The sequence below is a fragment of the Zosterops lateralis genome (genome assembly GCF_965231275.1).
Source record: "Zosterops lateralis genome assembly, chromosome: 3".
NCBI lineage: Eukaryota > Metazoa > Chordata > Aves > Passeriformes > Zosteropidae > Zosterops > Zosterops lateralis.
In genome coordinates this window covers 55,854,546-55,871,871 of record NC_139764.1, presented here as the reverse complement: position 1 = coordinate 55,871,871, position 17,326 = coordinate 55,854,546, and the positions used below count along the sequence as shown (strand labels likewise).

At 43.9% G+C, this 17,326-nt stretch overlaps 2 protein-coding genes across 5 annotated transcripts in view; both read left to right on the top strand.

The window, feature by feature from the left end:
- PLEKHG1 (pleckstrin homology and RhoGEF domain containing G1) overlaps window positions 1-3,780 on the top strand; it is a 123,859-nt gene extending 120,079 nt beyond the window's left edge. For all 3 annotated transcript variants that reach the window (XM_083858192.1, XM_083858193.1, XM_083858194.1), the window contains 2 exons: window positions 22-1,711; window positions 2,674-3,780. In XM_083858192.1, coding sequence (XP_083714318.1) covers window positions 22-1,711; window positions 2,674-3,776 — 2,793 coding nt within the window. In that variant the 3' untranslated portion in view covers window positions 3,777-3,780. The remainder of the gene's footprint in view (window positions 1-21; window positions 1,712-2,673) is intronic.
- Window positions 3,781-5,872: 2,092 nt separating this feature from the next.
- The window catches only part of MTHFD1L (methylenetetrahydrofolate dehydrogenase (NADP+ dependent) 1 like), a gene marked incomplete at its 5' end in the record, with an annotated part of 145,651 nt that continues 134,197 nt past the window's right edge, over window positions 5,873-17,326 (top strand). Inside the window, 7 exons of one of the 2 annotated variants that reach the window (XM_083858196.1) lie at window positions 5,873-6,240; window positions 7,395-7,479; window positions 10,163-10,213; window positions 10,291-10,344; window positions 13,182-13,306; window positions 14,362-14,462; window positions 15,370-15,494. In XM_083858196.1, the coding sequence (XP_083714322.1) occupies window positions 5,873-6,240; window positions 7,395-7,479; window positions 10,163-10,213; window positions 10,291-10,344; window positions 13,182-13,306; window positions 14,362-14,462; window positions 15,370-15,494 (909 nt within the window). Of the gene's footprint in view, window positions 6,241-6,975; window positions 7,480-10,162; window positions 10,214-10,290; window positions 10,345-13,181; window positions 13,307-14,361; window positions 14,463-15,369; window positions 15,495-17,326 lie in introns of those variants that run through there. The other variant, XM_083858195.1, reaches the window with a different exon arrangement.

Here is a 17,326-nt window from a genome sequence, read left to right as displayed (position 1 = left end):
GCAAATTTCAAATCTCCACAGAGCTCCAAGGACCCTTCAGATGAAGAGTCAATGCAGTTGAATACTGATCTTCCATTTTCCTGCACAGCTAGACAGCCACAGTCTCCTAGACTATTCAGCACACCCCAGAGCAACTCCCTGATCATGAATATCCTGGGGGGAAGTACCTCTGTCAGAAACATCTGGACAGACCATCAGATCAGGCAGGCATTGTTCCCCAGCCGACGCCCACCTTACGAGAATGAAGATGATGAAGATGATTATCAGATGTTTGTACCATCCGCGTCTACATCCAACACAAGTTCAGCTCCTGGTGGAGAAAGGAGGAGTTCTTCTGGGCGTCCATGCAGCTGGCACTTGGGGCAAGTGCACCAAAACGAGACTTCCAGCCCCACTCGCCACAAAATTGTCAGACGGGCCAGTAGTGCTGGTGAAAGCAACACGTGTCCAGCCAGCGCCAGGTATAAGACAGGGGAGCGTGGTTCTCGAAGGGAAGTGAAGATAGCAGAGGGGAGCAGTAGGAATGCATATCCTGAATCTTCAGAGGAGCTGACTATCGATGACATTGAACATGTTTATGATAATATAAGCTATGAAGACTTAAAGCTGATGGGTCTGACAAGAAGAGAGGAGACGTGCCGTGGTCCCCAGAGATCAGCTAGAGACTCTCTCTATGAGGCTGAAAACAAAAGCAGCTCAGATTCAACTTCCAAAAAGAAAACAGCAAATCAAAAGAGGACCTCCATTCATGCTAGTAGGGAGGAGATAGTCCTCAATAAAGAAGCACCAACTTCAAGTTTGGATGAACTCAGAATTGTTGAAGACAACATCTATGATACCATACTGCTTCCAGAAGCATCTCTATTGAATCAGTCTCAATCTCTATTGAATTTTAAATGTGATCCCTTAAAATCCTCTAAAAGGAGGAATTTTTTGGAGAAAGACTTTGCATATTGTGACAAATTAGGACATTTTGTTTCCGAGGAGAGTCTCCAGTTCAGTGAAGATGAAAGTCCTTACCATCGTGTTCCCGTTGACAATGACTATTTGAGCTTAGTAGACAGCTCCTCCAACTCTGACTCGCTGTCGCATAAGTCTGCGGCAGATAAACTCTCAGAAGAAGTAGATGAGATTTGGAACGACCTGGAGAACTACATCAAGAAAAATGAGGAAAAGACAAGAGACCGTGTCCTTGCAGCCTTTCCTGTTTGTAAAGATGACATGCAGGAAAGGCTGCATGCTGGTAGCACACCTGAACTGAGTAAAGATGTAGAGTACTCACTGTCTACTCTCTCTCTGCCAGAAACTCCTATTTTCCCTAAAACTGTGAAGCCTAGGGCTGCCACCATAAGTGAGGCTAATCTCAGGTGTGAAGACACTACACCATGCAAGGAGAACTCTTTTATGAGTTTGAACAGATCTTCCTTCTCCAGTGAGATGCCTTTTGTAGATAGTCCGTATGAACCCACCAGTAGTGTTCTGTCCAGCACACCTGCAGAGGGCATGGAAAACGACTTGGCTGTTACAGATAAAACAAAGAACAGAGTTTTTATGATGGCAAGGCAGTACAGCCAAAAAATTAAGAAGGCCAACCAGCTTTTGAAAGTTAAAAGTCCAGAGCAGGAACAGCCAGCTAGCAGACAACAGAAACTAAAACACAAAGATCTTGCTGCTATTCTGGAGGAGAAGAAACAAGGAGGTCCTGCTATTGGTACGTTGAAAACATTTCTGTACAGAGACATTTCTTTAGTAACTTTTGGTGAACTTTGTGTTCCCAACTGGAAGATTATGAATTTTCCTCACTTTGGTCGTTGAGTATCAGGATGGTATTTTCTGTGTTACAACTGAAATTAATTTTCTCAGACTTCTTTAACATGAATGGTCCTTTATATCTCATTTCTTGTTACTTGATAACTTTGGGAAGAAGTAGCTGGGCAGTGTCAGGAAAGAGCATTTCAACTGAGGCTGGAAGTAGAATTCATGCCTGAAGCACTGTTGGCTTCCCAAAGAAAAGCAGTTATTCCCTTTAATAGTGTGATCTTGAGAGTTTGACTAAACCAGTGTTTTTCAAGTCGATCTGCCTTCTAGCAAGTCACATACATTGCCTCAGGTACCATTCAGAATCCTACCCATAAATGTAAGGAATGTGGTCAGATAAGAAAGAGCTGAAAATCTTTCTATCAGCTAATGGATGTGCAAAATCATGGATATGCAACAGCTCTGGAACTATTTTTGTCCATGATCAATTGAAACAAAGGGAAGACATGGAGCCAGCAGACTCCAAGCACCAGATGGTCATTCTTGCCTTCTTGTAATATTTTTAAAAGTCCCTAAATAACTTATTTACCAGGCCATTTTTAGAATGTTCTTTTCCATTTCAACATAAAACAAGAAGCATATTATTGGAACCGTGCGTTCCAAGCATTGTGTCCTGCATGACTGCTCACTGTAGCAAGATATTTTATGCTTCTTTTCCTCAACAAAGTGTACTGAAATGTGATTCAAAGGCCTTTCCAGCCTCCAGTGTTTTATGTTATTTTGCAGAGGCCAAATTTATTGACATGACTGAAAGCTCTTCTCTATTGTTTTTGCTCTAAGTATTTTGAGATATTTAAATTTTCACATGATTACTAAAGTGGATTCCTTTCTCTGCTAATTCTCTCTTCTTTCTAGGTGCCAGAATAGCAGAATATTCCCAGCTTTATGACCAAATTGTCTTCAGAGACAGTACTCCTAAGGTCCAAAAGGAAGCCGGGCCCACTCCTCAGGAGCTGTCAGCTGGGAGGTTTTCCACACCCGTGGCCACATGTCCTCCCCGTTCCCAGCCTGCCAGTGAATGCTCAAGACCAGAAGATTGGCTTTTGCATTCTGTGTACAGTAATGGTGAGCTGGCCGACTTCTCTCCATGTTCTGAATCCCAGGACCCAAAGTCCAAGCACTCATACACAGAAGCTGGCACAAAAAGCAGTTCGAAGCAGTTGCCATCAGCTGGCTCAGTGCCTTCCCTTCAGATTTCCAACCGTTTGCATGTCCCAGCGCAGAGGTGGAGCGCCATTATAAGCCAACCAAACAAAGAAAACCTGCATCAAGATCATATCTATAACTCACTGGGGAGGAGAGTAAGTAGTGTAAAACCACAGGCATACAGCAGGTCACAGTCCTCATCCTCAATAGTTGTCAACAGGTCTGGAGAATCAATTGTATATAATAATGAAATTGACAAGAAGAGGCTCCATTTGAATAGGAACTTTGGATTCAACAGCCATCAAACTCCTGGAATTGCTTCAGGATGTACAGGGCCGGAGATGAGAAAGCAGATCCCTGAAAACTGTTCAGATATGATTCTGCAGGATTCTCAAAAGGTCCTGAGAGTGAACAGAGACTCCCCTCTGACAGCACAGATGGCCACTCAGAACTATTTTTCGAATTTCAAAGATTCTGAAGAAGGAGAAGGGGATGATGATGACTATGTTGAAATAAAGTCTGAAGATGAGGGATCTGACTTGGAGACTTCTCAGAACCAAACGAGAAAATCAGATCCTAAAGTGCGTAACACAGATGCTGTTCCTTCTGAAACGTTCTGTGGCAAAACTGTCTCCTGTAGTCCTGCAAAGTCTGCCAGCAGCAAACACGCACTTACCCCATATCTGACTGCTTATAGTGATTCGGATAAACTGAATGACTACCTGTGGAGAGTACCATCTCCTAATCAGCAGAATATTGTCCAGTCTTTAAGGGAAAAGTTTCAGTGTCTCAGTTCAAGTAGCTTTGCTTGATGCTTTCAATAATTTCTAGCTGTACTGCCTTATCATGACAGAGTATATAGTAGGGCAATCAGTACTGGCATCATGTATTTCCATAATATTACACTATCAGGCATTGTATCGCAATAATGTTGTAAATAGATGCAAAATGTATCTTTTAAAAAATGGTTTAGAATCCTGGACATGATAAAGGCCACAGGTGCCCTGTCTGGGGTCTCTACTTCTCACATGTCTACTTCTCATCTCCTACTGAACCTTCACATCTCATCCTTTGTTAGGTGTGATACTCCTGATTCTTGCTATCAAATCAGGTGATAGCAGTGATTCTTAAACCATTTTATCATTTGGAAACCTTAGTATTCAGACTATCCAGTTGGTATCCAGTGTTCTGCATCCAAAATACCTGTGTGATTACTGTGCTTACACACAGGAGCATTTAGCTGGGCAGCTGCTCCTGTGACTGTGCAGATTTCCGAGCAGAGTGCTGGTGATTATACCAACAGGCTATGTGTGCAGTTGCACACACTTTTTTTGCACGTTACTTTTCATCAGATTCCAAGTGTGTGGGACCAATGCATATGCTACATTATTTTATAGCAGGCTTCTTACATTTTAAAGAAAATCTAGTCCTAGTACTTGTGCCAGGCTGATAGCTCTGTGTCTGAAGCCTCTTCTACTTTCTGGAATGGCATAGGAGGCAGAAGACAGACATTGGAGGCTTTTATGAGAACCTGTGGATGTGACACAGTCCTTGCCTGGGGAATGGCTTTGGCTTTAGAAGGGGAGCTGCACTGCTTGTCAAGAGGGCTAGGCCAGTTTTGGTACCTCCAGGGATGGTGGTGTTTGTGACATGCAAGCAAAATCTGAGTATCTTGACTTGCAGCGCACCACAGTCAAAAGCTGCTGTGTAGAGTTTGAGACAAAGCTGTGTGTAACATGCAGTGGCTTGGGCATTTGTCATTTGTTCAAGTCCCAATGTCAGTAACCCTGTGAGAGAATGAGGCTTGGCCAGATTCTGGGGTGAAATCCTAATTGTGAGGCACATTTGGCCCAGGGTGGTTCAGCGATACTGCTGGCTGAGTGACAAGCTGCAGTCCCCAGGGCCTGCATCTCCTGTAGCAGAGAGTAATCCTTCCAGACAGAGAGATAAAAGTATATTTTGTGAATCAGTCTAATCCAATTTATGTACAATAAAAAGTAGCTTAAAAATGAGAAGACATTCCATTCTTTTGCAAATAATGCATCAAATAAATGCTGCCGTTTAGAGCGAGGACAGGCTTTCCAATACCATCTACACTTAACTCCCCTTCATCATCTTTGTTGCACAGCTTTGGATTCTGTTACTTGAAAACATTGTACTGAAAGGAGAGCCTAGATACATTTACACTGATCATCTTATGTGACTGTTGTTTTTTTTTTGTGGTGCTTACATTTTTCAGATTACATGGATAAAGCCAGTACCGAGTTAAACATATCAATAAACAAAGGAATTTCATTGAAATACTATTTTTACTAACCACCTATCACTCCCCTCAGTTACAGAGCACTGTACTTCCAGAACAGCTGATTATTTACTACATTGGTTACCATGAGGAAAACCCCAAGTTATCAGTGTACAGCTAATTACTTGTAGACTTAAGATTTGAGGACTTGAATTTATTAGACCTGACTAAATTATTTACCACATGTATCTTGCATTGGCTAGGAATGGTTATTTTGAGGGCTGGTTGGTCATGGTACTTCACTAGCTCGTACCACAGGGATACTTGTTACAGTCAGCACATCCCCTGTGACAGAACCCGGATCTATCTAGTAAAATCCGACTGAGAAATAATGTTGTACATATTTAAGACGCCGAGGTGTAGCAGAGCCCATATTTATTTAATATAGCTTGTAAAGTATTGTAAATACGGATAGAAGGTAAATCTGTGGGCGCACATCTAGATTTGTTTAAACGGCTTTAGGAGAATGTTTAACTCGCATCTCATGCAACCAGTGGAGTTGGGAGGGAGGGGAAAACGACCAACCAACCAGAAAAAAGGGACTTCTTACTAGTATTGTAACTTCTCCCAGGGACCATTTCATACTATTTTTAATAAACGTTGAGTATGCAAAAGCTTTGGCTGCTTTTCATTGCGGGGGGGAGGCGGAGGAAGGAAGTTATTTGCCTGTGCCGGTGGGAGCCGATGTTTGGGGGTGAATCGGATGGGGGTTTTTTCTTGCAAAAAAAAAAAAAACACAAAGCGGAAGCGAAAGCGAGGGAGCGGCGGGGCGGGGAGCGGGGGCAGGCGGTGCTCCATCCCTTCCCGCCCCTTGGCCCCGCTGCTGCCCGGTGCCGGTGCCGCGGCTGTCCCGGCGGGATGAGGAGCGCGGCGCTGCGGCGCTGCCTGTCCCCGGCGCTCCCGGCCGCGCTGCCCCCGCCGCGCCGCGGGCTGAGCGCGCCCCCGCCCGGGCCCGGAGGCGCCGCCGCCGCCCGGTAAGAGGCGCACGTGGGGAGGCAGCGCCGGCTGATGCAACCGGGGGGTGCGATGGTGTGGGCACGGAGGGGGAGGAGGAGGGGTGAGGGGGAGCGGGGCGATGCGCCCTCTCCGGCTGCGTCGGGTTGGTTTTCGAGGTGGGCTTTTGGGGGGAGCTCGTAGTAAAATGCCCCCCGTAGCCCAGAAGCGCTGGCGGGAATTGCTCCGGGGTTTGGTTTTGGTGGCGTTTGGAGAGCGAGCGGCGCTGCCGTGGTGCGGCGGTAGCTGAGGTGAGGGGGTGTGCAGATGTGTGTCTGGAAAAGCCTGTCCCGGGTCGCCCCCGCCGCTCCCCGTCCCGAGTCAGCCTTGGACGGGACAGTTTGCCACGGCTTTGAATTGAACTGCTCATTTGCTATCAAAATGCTGTCAAAAATCCGCTCCAGGCTCTTCTCCTCTGCTTGTCTTCCTTGCTGTGGGGGCCAGACAGACATATTTCAGGTGTTCTCTTTGCCCAGCTGGGTAAGTATCATCTGCACACGCAGCAGGTAACAGAGGAGAGCTGGCCGCCACTTACCCAGATGTATATTTTTTCCAGAAAGCATTCCCAGTGCCTGGCTGTCACTGGTTTTTCCAAGAAAGCAGTGTGGCTAACAGAGCTGCCTTGTCTCCCTTGTGCCAGTGGTTTTGAAAGGCATCCATGAGGGTGGCTGGTCTGCTGCTCAGGGGGTTGGTGTAGGGTTGGTGTAGCTTGTGGCAGCCCCGGCTGTAAAGGCCTCTGCATGTGTCAGTGCCCTGGCCAAGGGTATGGAAACAAAGGACCCACCTGACCCGAGAGCTGATCAAACAGCTCAGGGGGGTGGTTCCCTGCTGTGCTTCCCACGGTGGGGCCGGACAAGCCGCCTCATGAATTAGCACACCTATAAAGTTTTGGGCGTGTCAGAGCAATGCCCCACTTACCTATTAAAAAAAAAAAAAAAAAAAAAAAAGGCCTGTTAAGGTTTTCTCTACCTACCTGCTGAACACCACCAGCCTTCACAGTTCACATCCAACCATAATTTTGGAGATTGAAAACCTGCCCAAGCATTTCTGTTACATTGTTGACTGACATTGGTTTCTGCCAACTAATGTTAGGATGGTTTATTTTGTTAAAGATTTGCTTGTCACTGTGTTGCAGCAAAGTCACCGAGAATGCAAAGAATTCCTTGGCCTCTCTTAAGAGAGAAAACCCTCGGCTTGAGCCAACACTTGCCATTATTCAGGTAAAGTATGTCTGTACACTCACTGGCTGTGACAGATCCCCTCCCCTTTGGTACCATTACTTGTCTGAAACTTCAGAAGCACACATGCAGAAAGTAATTTTAATCCTTTTTTTAATAAAGAATATTGTCTGTGTTGTTATAAAGCAAAGCAATAGGATGAGGTAGTTCCACCAGATGGTAGATTGCCATTCTTCAGGCCTGAAAAAGTCACAGCAAACTTCTGACTAGGAAAGCTTTGCAAAGGGAAGGAACAGTTTTATCCCTTCTTCCTTTTGCTCACGTAGTCTTCCCTGTTTTGAATACGGACCACTTTTTCTCACAGCTTGTCTATGTTGATTAACTTAATAGTTAAATTAAAGTAGTATTCTCAAACCTTTATTTAGCTTGAAGTTGTTTTTGCAATCCTGAGCAAAGTGCTTATGTGCCTGAAAATGTGGGCCTCCCTTCACTTCCCACCACTGAAATAACAATGCCAGGATTAATGAAAGACCCTGTGGCTTCCTGTTAGCCATGTTACCTGTGGGTAGCTACAGCTTATCAGTGTCTTCCTGTTCTTCTAAGAGGAGGAAAACCACACTAAAAAGTCCCAGTCGGCTCAGAAAGGTCTGTGTGGAATAAGTGCCTTGTGTAAAGTGTCAGCATCTTGTAGAAGTAGCAGCACTTTCTGATGTGAAGTAATCTTGCAGTAATTGAGAACCATTGTTTTACTAATGCTGTGAAGAGCTTTCCATCCCACTGATGGTACCATTTTTGATAGGCAATTAAAATCAGAGATGAGGATTGCTATCTCTGCAAACTGAAAGATGTTCATCCTTGGTTTTCTTAAGGTTTGAAAGCCACAAAACTAGGGATGTTTATCATTCAGAGGGGACCCAGAACCATGCTGGCAGAAATGTTATTGTTCTGTTTCCTAGGATGGTGGTATTAGTTTTGAGTGGGCACACACTGAAACTCTGACCCAGTAGGTTTTAAGCTTGAAACCCAACTGTAAGTATTTTTAAAGTACTGATAGTGAATCTAAGTAATGCAGCAACCAGTTTATTTCAGAAGGTCTTCTAGTGAGGCTATCTGAACAGGCTCTCCTGTCTCTCACCCTCCCTGAGAGCTGCATTTTCATGGAGCCCCCTAAACCTTAAAGACTGCTAGAAAAGCAGTTTTTTTCTCACTTCTGTAAGTCTCCATCTAGTTGCACCGTGGTCTGGACTAGGAATACCCCAGCCCAAGGGGTATAAAGAGGCTTCCTTTCAACCACGTCTCCTGGATCTGGTTTTCTGCATGGCCACATGCATGTTTTATGCTGGCACAATGGAAGGGACGTCCTTCTCATCCTTGTTTACCCCACTGGGTCTGCCTCATGAGGTGGCTGTAGGAGCACATGGCCTAGATCCTTCTGGGTAAAATTCACCCAAACTCTGTTCTCCAGCTGTCCAGTCCCTCTAGCTTTAGTCTGGTTGCGAAGACTTGTTCACATCCTTGGTCTTGTTGGTTCTGGTCTCTGTTGTTTCTTTGGTGCAAAGAAAACTTGCTTTGGTCTACAGATTTTCTTGTGATGCACTGCTCTACCAGTAACGTGGCAGAGCCTTAAGATTTGTGCTGCAGGAGGAGCAGAGTGGGAGCAGTGAAATTATCTCCTTTGCCAGTCACTTGTGAATAACGGCAGTTGTCAGCATGACAGGGCTCCACCTCTTCAGCAGGACTGGGAAGGAGGGGTTGCAGACTGAACCTGCAGTGGAATGATTTTAGGACTGTCCTTTTCCTCTTGAGTCAACTGAATCTGAAGTGATGCCAAAATTGATACCTGTGTTGCTTATTACCCATGTTGAACCTTGGCTGGAGCTGTGCAACAGCAATAAATGATTGGTGGATGCTCCTTAATTATTTGATGCTGAAAAGTAAAATAAAGCATCAGAATCCTGCTTAACAGTGGAGCTGTTACCTTGCAAAGCTCAGCAAAGCACCACTGCTTCCCCTGCACCTCCTGTCCTGTCCTTGTGCTCTGCCAGCCCATGTGCTGAGCTCTGCCTCACCTGTGCAGCTCAGTGGGTTTTGATAGGAACTGGTTTAGGGCAGGGACTTTCTGCCCTCACACAAGGTAAGTGTTCACTTGCCAGTGCTGCAGCAGCAGGGACATTACAGGGGACAGTGTGGTACCACCGGTTGCTCCATCCCAGTTAAACTTCTTGAGCAGTCAGTGTAGGGATACAGTCCCACATTTACTGTCACAGGGAAGCAGCTGCTGAGCTGTCCCTAGACCTGTCTCTTCCTCCTTGGCAGAGTTTGAACTCTGCACAGTGTCCTCAGTGTAGCAGCTGCTGTGCTGCCACTCACCAGCAGCTGTCACATTTGGGAAGTGGGATGCTGGTAGTAGTACTACCAGGAATGCTGGCAGTGCAGGGAGAGAGCTGCGGGATAGAGGGCAGGCCCTCCTTCTCTAACAGGAGTTGCCCCTCTCCATGAAGCCTGTGCTTTTAAATGCTGTTTTATCGCTGTTAGCAGTCTTGAACTGTCCAGTCTTGGAATTAACAGGAACGGCCTCCTACTTCTTTCTTAGAATTGTTCCTTGTTGGTTTGAATACCTTTAGACACAGACTAAGTCACTATGTTTCTTGCATAGACATGTGCATTAGTGTACTCATTTTTAAATGTATTATTTTAAAACTCAGTTACTGTTTTGTTCCCCAAGGCACGTAATGACCAGTTGCTTCAAGAAGCAAACAAGAACTTTGCCAAAGAGGTAAGCTTTAGCTGATACATGTGTTAATAATCATGAGCTACTTGCCTTTGGTAATTTTAAGTCTTTTCTTTTAACAGATTGGTCTACGTGTTATTCACGTCTGTCTTCCTGAAGGCAGTACCAAGGATGAGGTAACTGAAGTACCTGAAAGAGCCTTCCTTTTCCATTTCTGTCATAAACTTTTATTTATTAGTGACATTCATTATTATTTTGACTGAACTCTAGTAACTTAAATTAGATTTAGGATTGCCTTGGTTTAAATAGCAAATATTATCCGCTTACTGGCAAGAGTAAGAAAAGAAGAGAGTTAATGGGCATGTCTGCTGTTTCCTGGCAAGCTGGGGCAGACTCAGTAATGTTTTGGTTTTGTGCTTGATGTTTAACCCCAAACCTGCTCAGGTATCCCACAGTTGGTCTTGTGACTGTACTTGATTATTGCCCAGATTATTCAGGGAAATTAAAGATGATATGATTATATGGGGAAGGGAAGGGGGAAGGAGAGGGGGGTTTTGAATTTGTCTATTGATCTTTTAATGTTTCAATTATGTATTAAAAAATGAACATCCGCCCCAAATCACTAGAGGCCTGAATTCTTTACGTTGTTGAAGGCACAGCACTTAATATCAATTATGTTTTAAATATAGAAAACCATGTGAAAGTTAAACCAGTGAAGGAATGTGTAGTAGAAGATGACACTGTTTCCAGCTGGCCTTCTTGTCCTTGGCAAGTTTGATAATCCTGTAGGCTTGTGAGTTCTGTGTACTGTTTTTTGGTACACTTTGCTCATAAAATGTTACTGCCTTGCAGTGCAATCTCAAAAACTGCTTCCAGATACATTGAAAGGAACTTACTGTGAAGTTTTGTAGATTATGGATAGTCAGCTAACCATTTAAGAAGAGTGGGCTTTTGAAATGAAAAAACATACACTTTGTTGCTGGTAAATGTGTTTTATCTGTTGAGTAACACAGCAGGAAGTAGGTAAAATACAGTGACTGTGCAGCCGGAGTTGCAGGTAGTTTGAAGTAGTATCTTAGAAGTGGTTGAGCTGTGTATTTAAAGAGAAAGTTGGGCTATTTCTGTTATTTAAAGGAAGTTGCTTCCAATAAAGTTCATCATGGTTTGCTTACTCTCTTGCTTATTCACTATGACAGTTTTTTTTCATCTACTGAAATCTACATCTCAGTTGTGTTCCCTGGTATGGGAAGGTGGGAGGGATTTCAATACCATGCACATTTGGGTTTTGCCGTATCTTATTGTGTACAATAAAGGCAAGTTAATACTAAACTACTTTACCCTGCATGAGTTCTAAGTAATTTAAATGCTGTGATGATGGAAAGCTGAATTAAAGTAAGATACAATTAAAATAGAAAACTGAATTACTTTCACAGGAGGCAGAAATACAGCTTGAAGTTTTAATTGCTCCGTAGCCCCCCAGCATTTTGTAGCATATCAAGGTTTTTTAAAGAAAAATGTGGATGTTTTCATGTCCACATAGTGATATAATCACTCATCCTTTCTAGTGCAATGTATACCAGTTATGTTTATATCAAGGTGCCATAGGACCTTAAGAGGTATGCTTGGTTTTGCCTCAGGAGTCAGGAAACTAGAGGCATTTCTGGACCAGTGACATGCTTGTGTAATCTGTGTTTAGCATGAAAGTGGAATGCTCTCTTGGTTCAGAGTTACAGCTAATCTAGCTCCTGCCTAATTCCCCTAGCTTAATGTTGATTGCCTATCAAGTGTTTGGGTAATAGAGTTCACAATTACAATGAATAGTTTACAAGAAAAGCATTTTAAGAAGGCATGGTATTAGTTAAGGAAAAAAAAACCCCTACTTATAATCCTTTTCTGTTGGATGTTAATCCATTTCTATTATAAAGCTTAGTGATGCTTGCATACTGGTTTTATATATAAGGTGGGAAGACGTGTTTGCATGACATTTCTTACCTAAAACAACTTTAACATGTTTTGTTTCACTATATTCTTTCTGATCATAGCACAATGTATCAGCATTACACTTCAGAGAGGAAGGAATCACAGATAGGTAGTACAGTCTCAGATGTCAGATCTGACCAATTATAAACCACTTGAACTCGCATCTGGTTCAGTACTTGAAATTCACAAACTTCTCTGCAGTGCCTTATCAACATAACAGTTGAATAACAAGGCAATTGCCAGCTCTTAGGAACAGGGTGTTTTGAGAAGGAAAATTGGTAAATGTGTATGATGAGCAACTGACAGAATGAGGGGACACAGTCTTAAGCTGTGCCCGGGGAAATATAGGTTGGATACTAGGAAAAAGCTTTTTATGAAAAGAGTGATAAAGTATTGGAATGGTCTGCCCAGGGAGGTGGTGGAGTCACCATCCCTGGATGTGTTTAAAAAAAGACTGGATGTGGCACTCAGTGCCATGGTCTCATTGAGGTGTTAGGGCATGGGTTGGACCCAATGATCTTGAAGGTCGCTTCCAACTGAGTGATTCTGTGTGAAATCTGTGTGTATGATATTTAATAAAATGAGTTTCTTCTTATATAATTTTTCTTTCAAATGTTACAGCTTTTTGTCCCTTTACTGGGACATGATCTGGTCCTTTTTGGTTTTGCACTAGGTATTAACTGAGGCATCGTATTTCTAAAAGCACCTTCCGAAGACATTACAGTGACAAGCTTTTGCTGAGGTTTGGAGTGGTGAAACACAAACTGCTTTTGGCAGCATAATGTCACATAATATGTGTTTACTTTGCAAGATGTTTAGAATAGAGTCAGGGTGGCTTAATTTGGTAAGCCACTGATAATAAACTGAGTAGAGCAGGTTATTTCTTTTTCATTTAGAATTTGCAGTAATAAGCAAGGGAAGCCAAGGTGGTCAAAAAGTAATTGAAAAAAAAATTACAGGTTTTGCCTCACTCTAATCAGATTCTCCTTTTATCTGTTGTTCTGATCTTTAATGCTTTTTATTAACTTCCTAGATTGTCAGTGAAATCTTGAGACTTAATGAGGATCCTAACGTGCAGGGCCTTGCTCTTGACCTCCCGGAAAGCTTATATAGCAGTAAGGTATTAAACGCTGTGAAACCAGAGAAGGATGTGGATGGGTAAGTGGAGCACTGAGAAATAATATTGGTAGGCACAAGCCTGATGGCTCTGTAAAATCTGTTTTCCCCTGTGCTTTTCATTAATGGATTCCTCAGTCAATGTGTCTAGCTGTGCTATTGAGCAGAGATAAAAGATGCCTCTGAATCAATCAGAAGTCTTTTGCTAAAGTAGTTTTGGTCATTATCTTTCTATTTTTTGCATAATATATATTCAGGGCATAGTCCTTTCAAACAAATAAACAAAATCTTGATTTACTGGTGATACTTAAGGTATTTCAGTACTTCAGTAATACAAGTGGTAGTCACAAAGTACTGAACTTTCACAAGGAGGATTGATGGAAAAAAATGGCAGAGAAGGTTTTAACTTTCTTACAGCACTCTCTGGTGGTGAGAGAGTAAGCTATAATAGTTTGGATTCATTAGCACAGATTTCCAATCAGTGTTGGGCTGTACTGCTCTCTGAAGAGACCCCTGGTGTAATTTAGGTTTGTGAGTTCCCATTTTGCTGCTCTTGCAGCCTTCCTGCTCTTAGCTGCAGGCTAGTACTGTTTTTTTAGATTACACTCTCTCTTTTTTTTTTTCAATCCTTCAAGTTACTTACCTTTCATTTATGTGGTGTACTGGAGATTGTCAGAGAATGGAAAATTTGGAGCATCCTTCTGTATGAGAGAGAATGGAGTGCAGTGTGGAAACACCTGGGTTGCCCCCTCCTAAGCCAGCTTGGCTCTGGCAGCACTGGTCTGGTGTCACTGCAGCCACTGAAGTGTTTGGGCCCAATGTGCTGTGGGTAGCCCATGGTGACAAGTAAAAAGCTGATTGTGTTACCCATTCTAACTCAGATCCCTTTCCTGGCCTCTCCTGAGGCTCAGTGTTTGTCTAACTGGGGTGTGGGGTGATACAAATTAGCTGCAGTACATGACTATCAAAGGATTTGCTTTTGTGAGAGATGTTTGCTCTTGGGATTAGCTCTTAGCCATGTTGCAAGCATTGCTAGGGATTTATGTTACACAGACTTTTTTTTTTTTTTTTTAAATTGCCATATTTTTCCACTGCAGATTATCCAGTGTAAACCTAGGACACTTGATACATGGTGATGTCTATGACTGTCTAGTTCCTCCTACAGTGTGTGCTGTGATGGAACTTCTTGAAGATATAGGTGAGTCCTTCTATCATAATCATTACATTAATTTTAGCCAAACTATTTTACTCAGTTTCAATCCTGACTGGGAGCCAAATGTAATCTGACCTTGTTGTGTTTTCTATTTTGTGTTGCTTTCCCACCTGACATGTATTTGTCTCCTGCTAGTGAGGAGGACTTCTCCTACTCAGTGGCATCTGAATGCTGTATTTGTAGAAATGGGTCTCAGGCCTACAGATTTTGGGTATTAGGCAGGGGTTAGCTGCCATCAGCAGATTTAATTTCGGTGAATCAAGACATGTGAGTCTTGCAAGCAGAAAATACAGGCATCACTTGGGGATCTCACTTGACTGTTTTGATTAGTGTGAGCAGTTGGAGAAACTGCTCACAGGTTTGCCTGTAAATTGCTGCTGAGTAAATTTTATGGTTTGGATTGTGTTGAGTCAATGCTGACACTGAAATGGCAGATTTAAACAAGCAGGTTTACTGTGTGTGAAGACACTGTTTGTTTAAGGCAGTGTTTAAGAAGTTGTCTCTCTTACAGTGATTCATAATTGTTGAAGCGAGGATTTCTGTAGCAGAACTGTAAACAGGAGGTTAATTGTACTTAGTAACAAACATGAATGAAAGGATTTATGCGAAATACCAGAAAGTCAGAACAGTATTTGCTTACTAGAATTTAGAGAGTCACCAGGAAACTCCTTAAGGCCTGTGGCTGGTGTCACTGCAGGGGCTCCAGAAGAGCTGCCCAGGCTGGCACAGCTGCTGTGGTTGTGCAGGCACACGGCGCTATCCTGGTCTAAGCCCCTTTGCAGCCCCTTTGGCAGTGCTGCAGCTGTGGGTGGCCTGGGGGGAGCTCCATACAGCTGCTGCTGCTTGTGCCCTGCACTGGGGGTGGCTGAATGACTTTCCTTGTGTCACACAGGTGGGAAGAAGGTGCTGCTGGTGGGAGCGCATGGGGCAGAGGGTGCCGCCCTGCAGAGCGTGCTGCAGCGCGAGGGAGCCACCGTCCTCAGCTGCAACTGGAAAACCCCACAGCTGCAGAGTGAGGTGAGTGCTCTGCTGCCTGCCTGGGCTCATCCTGCATCCCCACTGTCTGCTCATCCCTGTCAGCTGTCCAGCTGTTCATCCTGCCCTTCGCTGCCGTTCCCAAGGGGGAGATTCCTCACTGCAGTCACAGGTGGCACTGGGGTTGCTGGTAGCAAGTGTGGCATAGGGTTTCTCCTTCCTGCTTGCTCAGAAATGGTTCAAACACTGGCCTCTACCAGAATATTACACGTAACAGCAGCTGCTCTAACTTCACTATTTTACACCAAGGACTGTGAGAGAAGGAATCCAACAAACAAATGTTTTAGCTCTCCCTTTTGCTTTCTCTCTGTGCAAGAGGAGTGCCTTCTTTTTTTCTCATCCTGTGATACTGTCATCTGCATGAAATTACTTCCATTGGATTGGTGTCCTAAAGGTTTGCAAATGTTGCTGCTCTTGGGACAAAGAAATTCCCAATCTTATCTCTGAGGAGAACTTTAAAAGGATTCAAAGAATTTCTGGAGCCTTAAACTGAAGGATTTGCATGGTCTCCCTGGCTGCTTTTTTGCAGAGCTTTTAGACACAACTTAGAAGTTGGTATGACTTCATGTGAAACTTAACAGTTTGTTCCTTAGTCCTAAATTTCACAGAATGCTCCAGCTGAGGTTGCACTGTCGTTGGGGCACGTGCAGCAGGGTCCAGACTCGTCCGTAGGAGTGCAGGGTTACTCCAGGGCCTGGCTGCTAGTGGGGCTGAGGTGCTGGGGACAGCTCTTGTGTGGGACAGCCCGTGCCACAGGGTGGCAGCCAAGGCAAAACGATGGTGTCCAACCTCCGGGCTTTGGAGGCGCAGACAGGAGGAGGAAACAGATTCGAGCAGCTGTGATAGAAAGTTCTCTGGCAAACCTGTGTTTTCACAGCTGTGGATGTTTTTGCCAGGCTTGTCTCAGCTCTGGGCTTTTAAGTGACTGACAGCACTTAGGAAACATATGGCTCTCTGGGAGATGGAGTGCTGTGAACTTGATCCTTGCCATGTCTCATTCCTCAGTTATTTCTCATTGCTTGGGGTTGTGCTAGAGGACTGCTCTGGGCTGGATGGGGTGGGTGACAGGGTGGCCAGAGGTGTTTCCTCTGGTTCACAGCAAAAAATCTGGATTGGGCCCAGAGCTGCTTGTGCAGTGCTGTCGATAGCTGGAGAGAGTTCTCTTTCCTTCCATCCAGATGCTTTCCCATAATCATGCTTTGCTTTTTGGCATTCCCCATAGCTTACCTCTTGGAGCAGGCCACTGATGGGAAACAGAATGGGAGGACTAGGTTTGAGGCTTTATACAGTTCAGTCTTCCCAGGTTAATTTTGACTTTTGGCAGTAAAAGGGTTTGTACTTTGCCTGTGAGACTTTGCAGCAGAGCTTTCCTCTTCCTCACCTGTGAGCCTGGAGCAAGCATGTCACCAGTAATCCCAGAGCAGTGCTGATCCTGTCTGGATGTCACTCTGATAGTTAACTCTAGCTCCTTGATAAAATCTAATGCATTGGGACATTAGATTAGTAGCAAAAAATATCCTGTCTCATATTCCCAGAAGCTGGAGAGTCACTGAAACTGAACTGAGAGAACTGAGAGAAACTGAGCACAAGTTTCTAATCAAATAGCAAAGTACTGTGGCAACCTGTATTTGAACTACAATGTTGTTAGATGACATGATTATAGAATTTATATTCTTCTGCTTGTTTAAAATGCTGATTATGAAAAACAGCTTTAATGTTCACCAGGTTTCTCCTCTTGATTTTTTTGTTATTTCAATTTCAAGTAAGAAAATGTGTTTGTTGATATTTTCAATGGCTTGAAAGAATTAATTCAT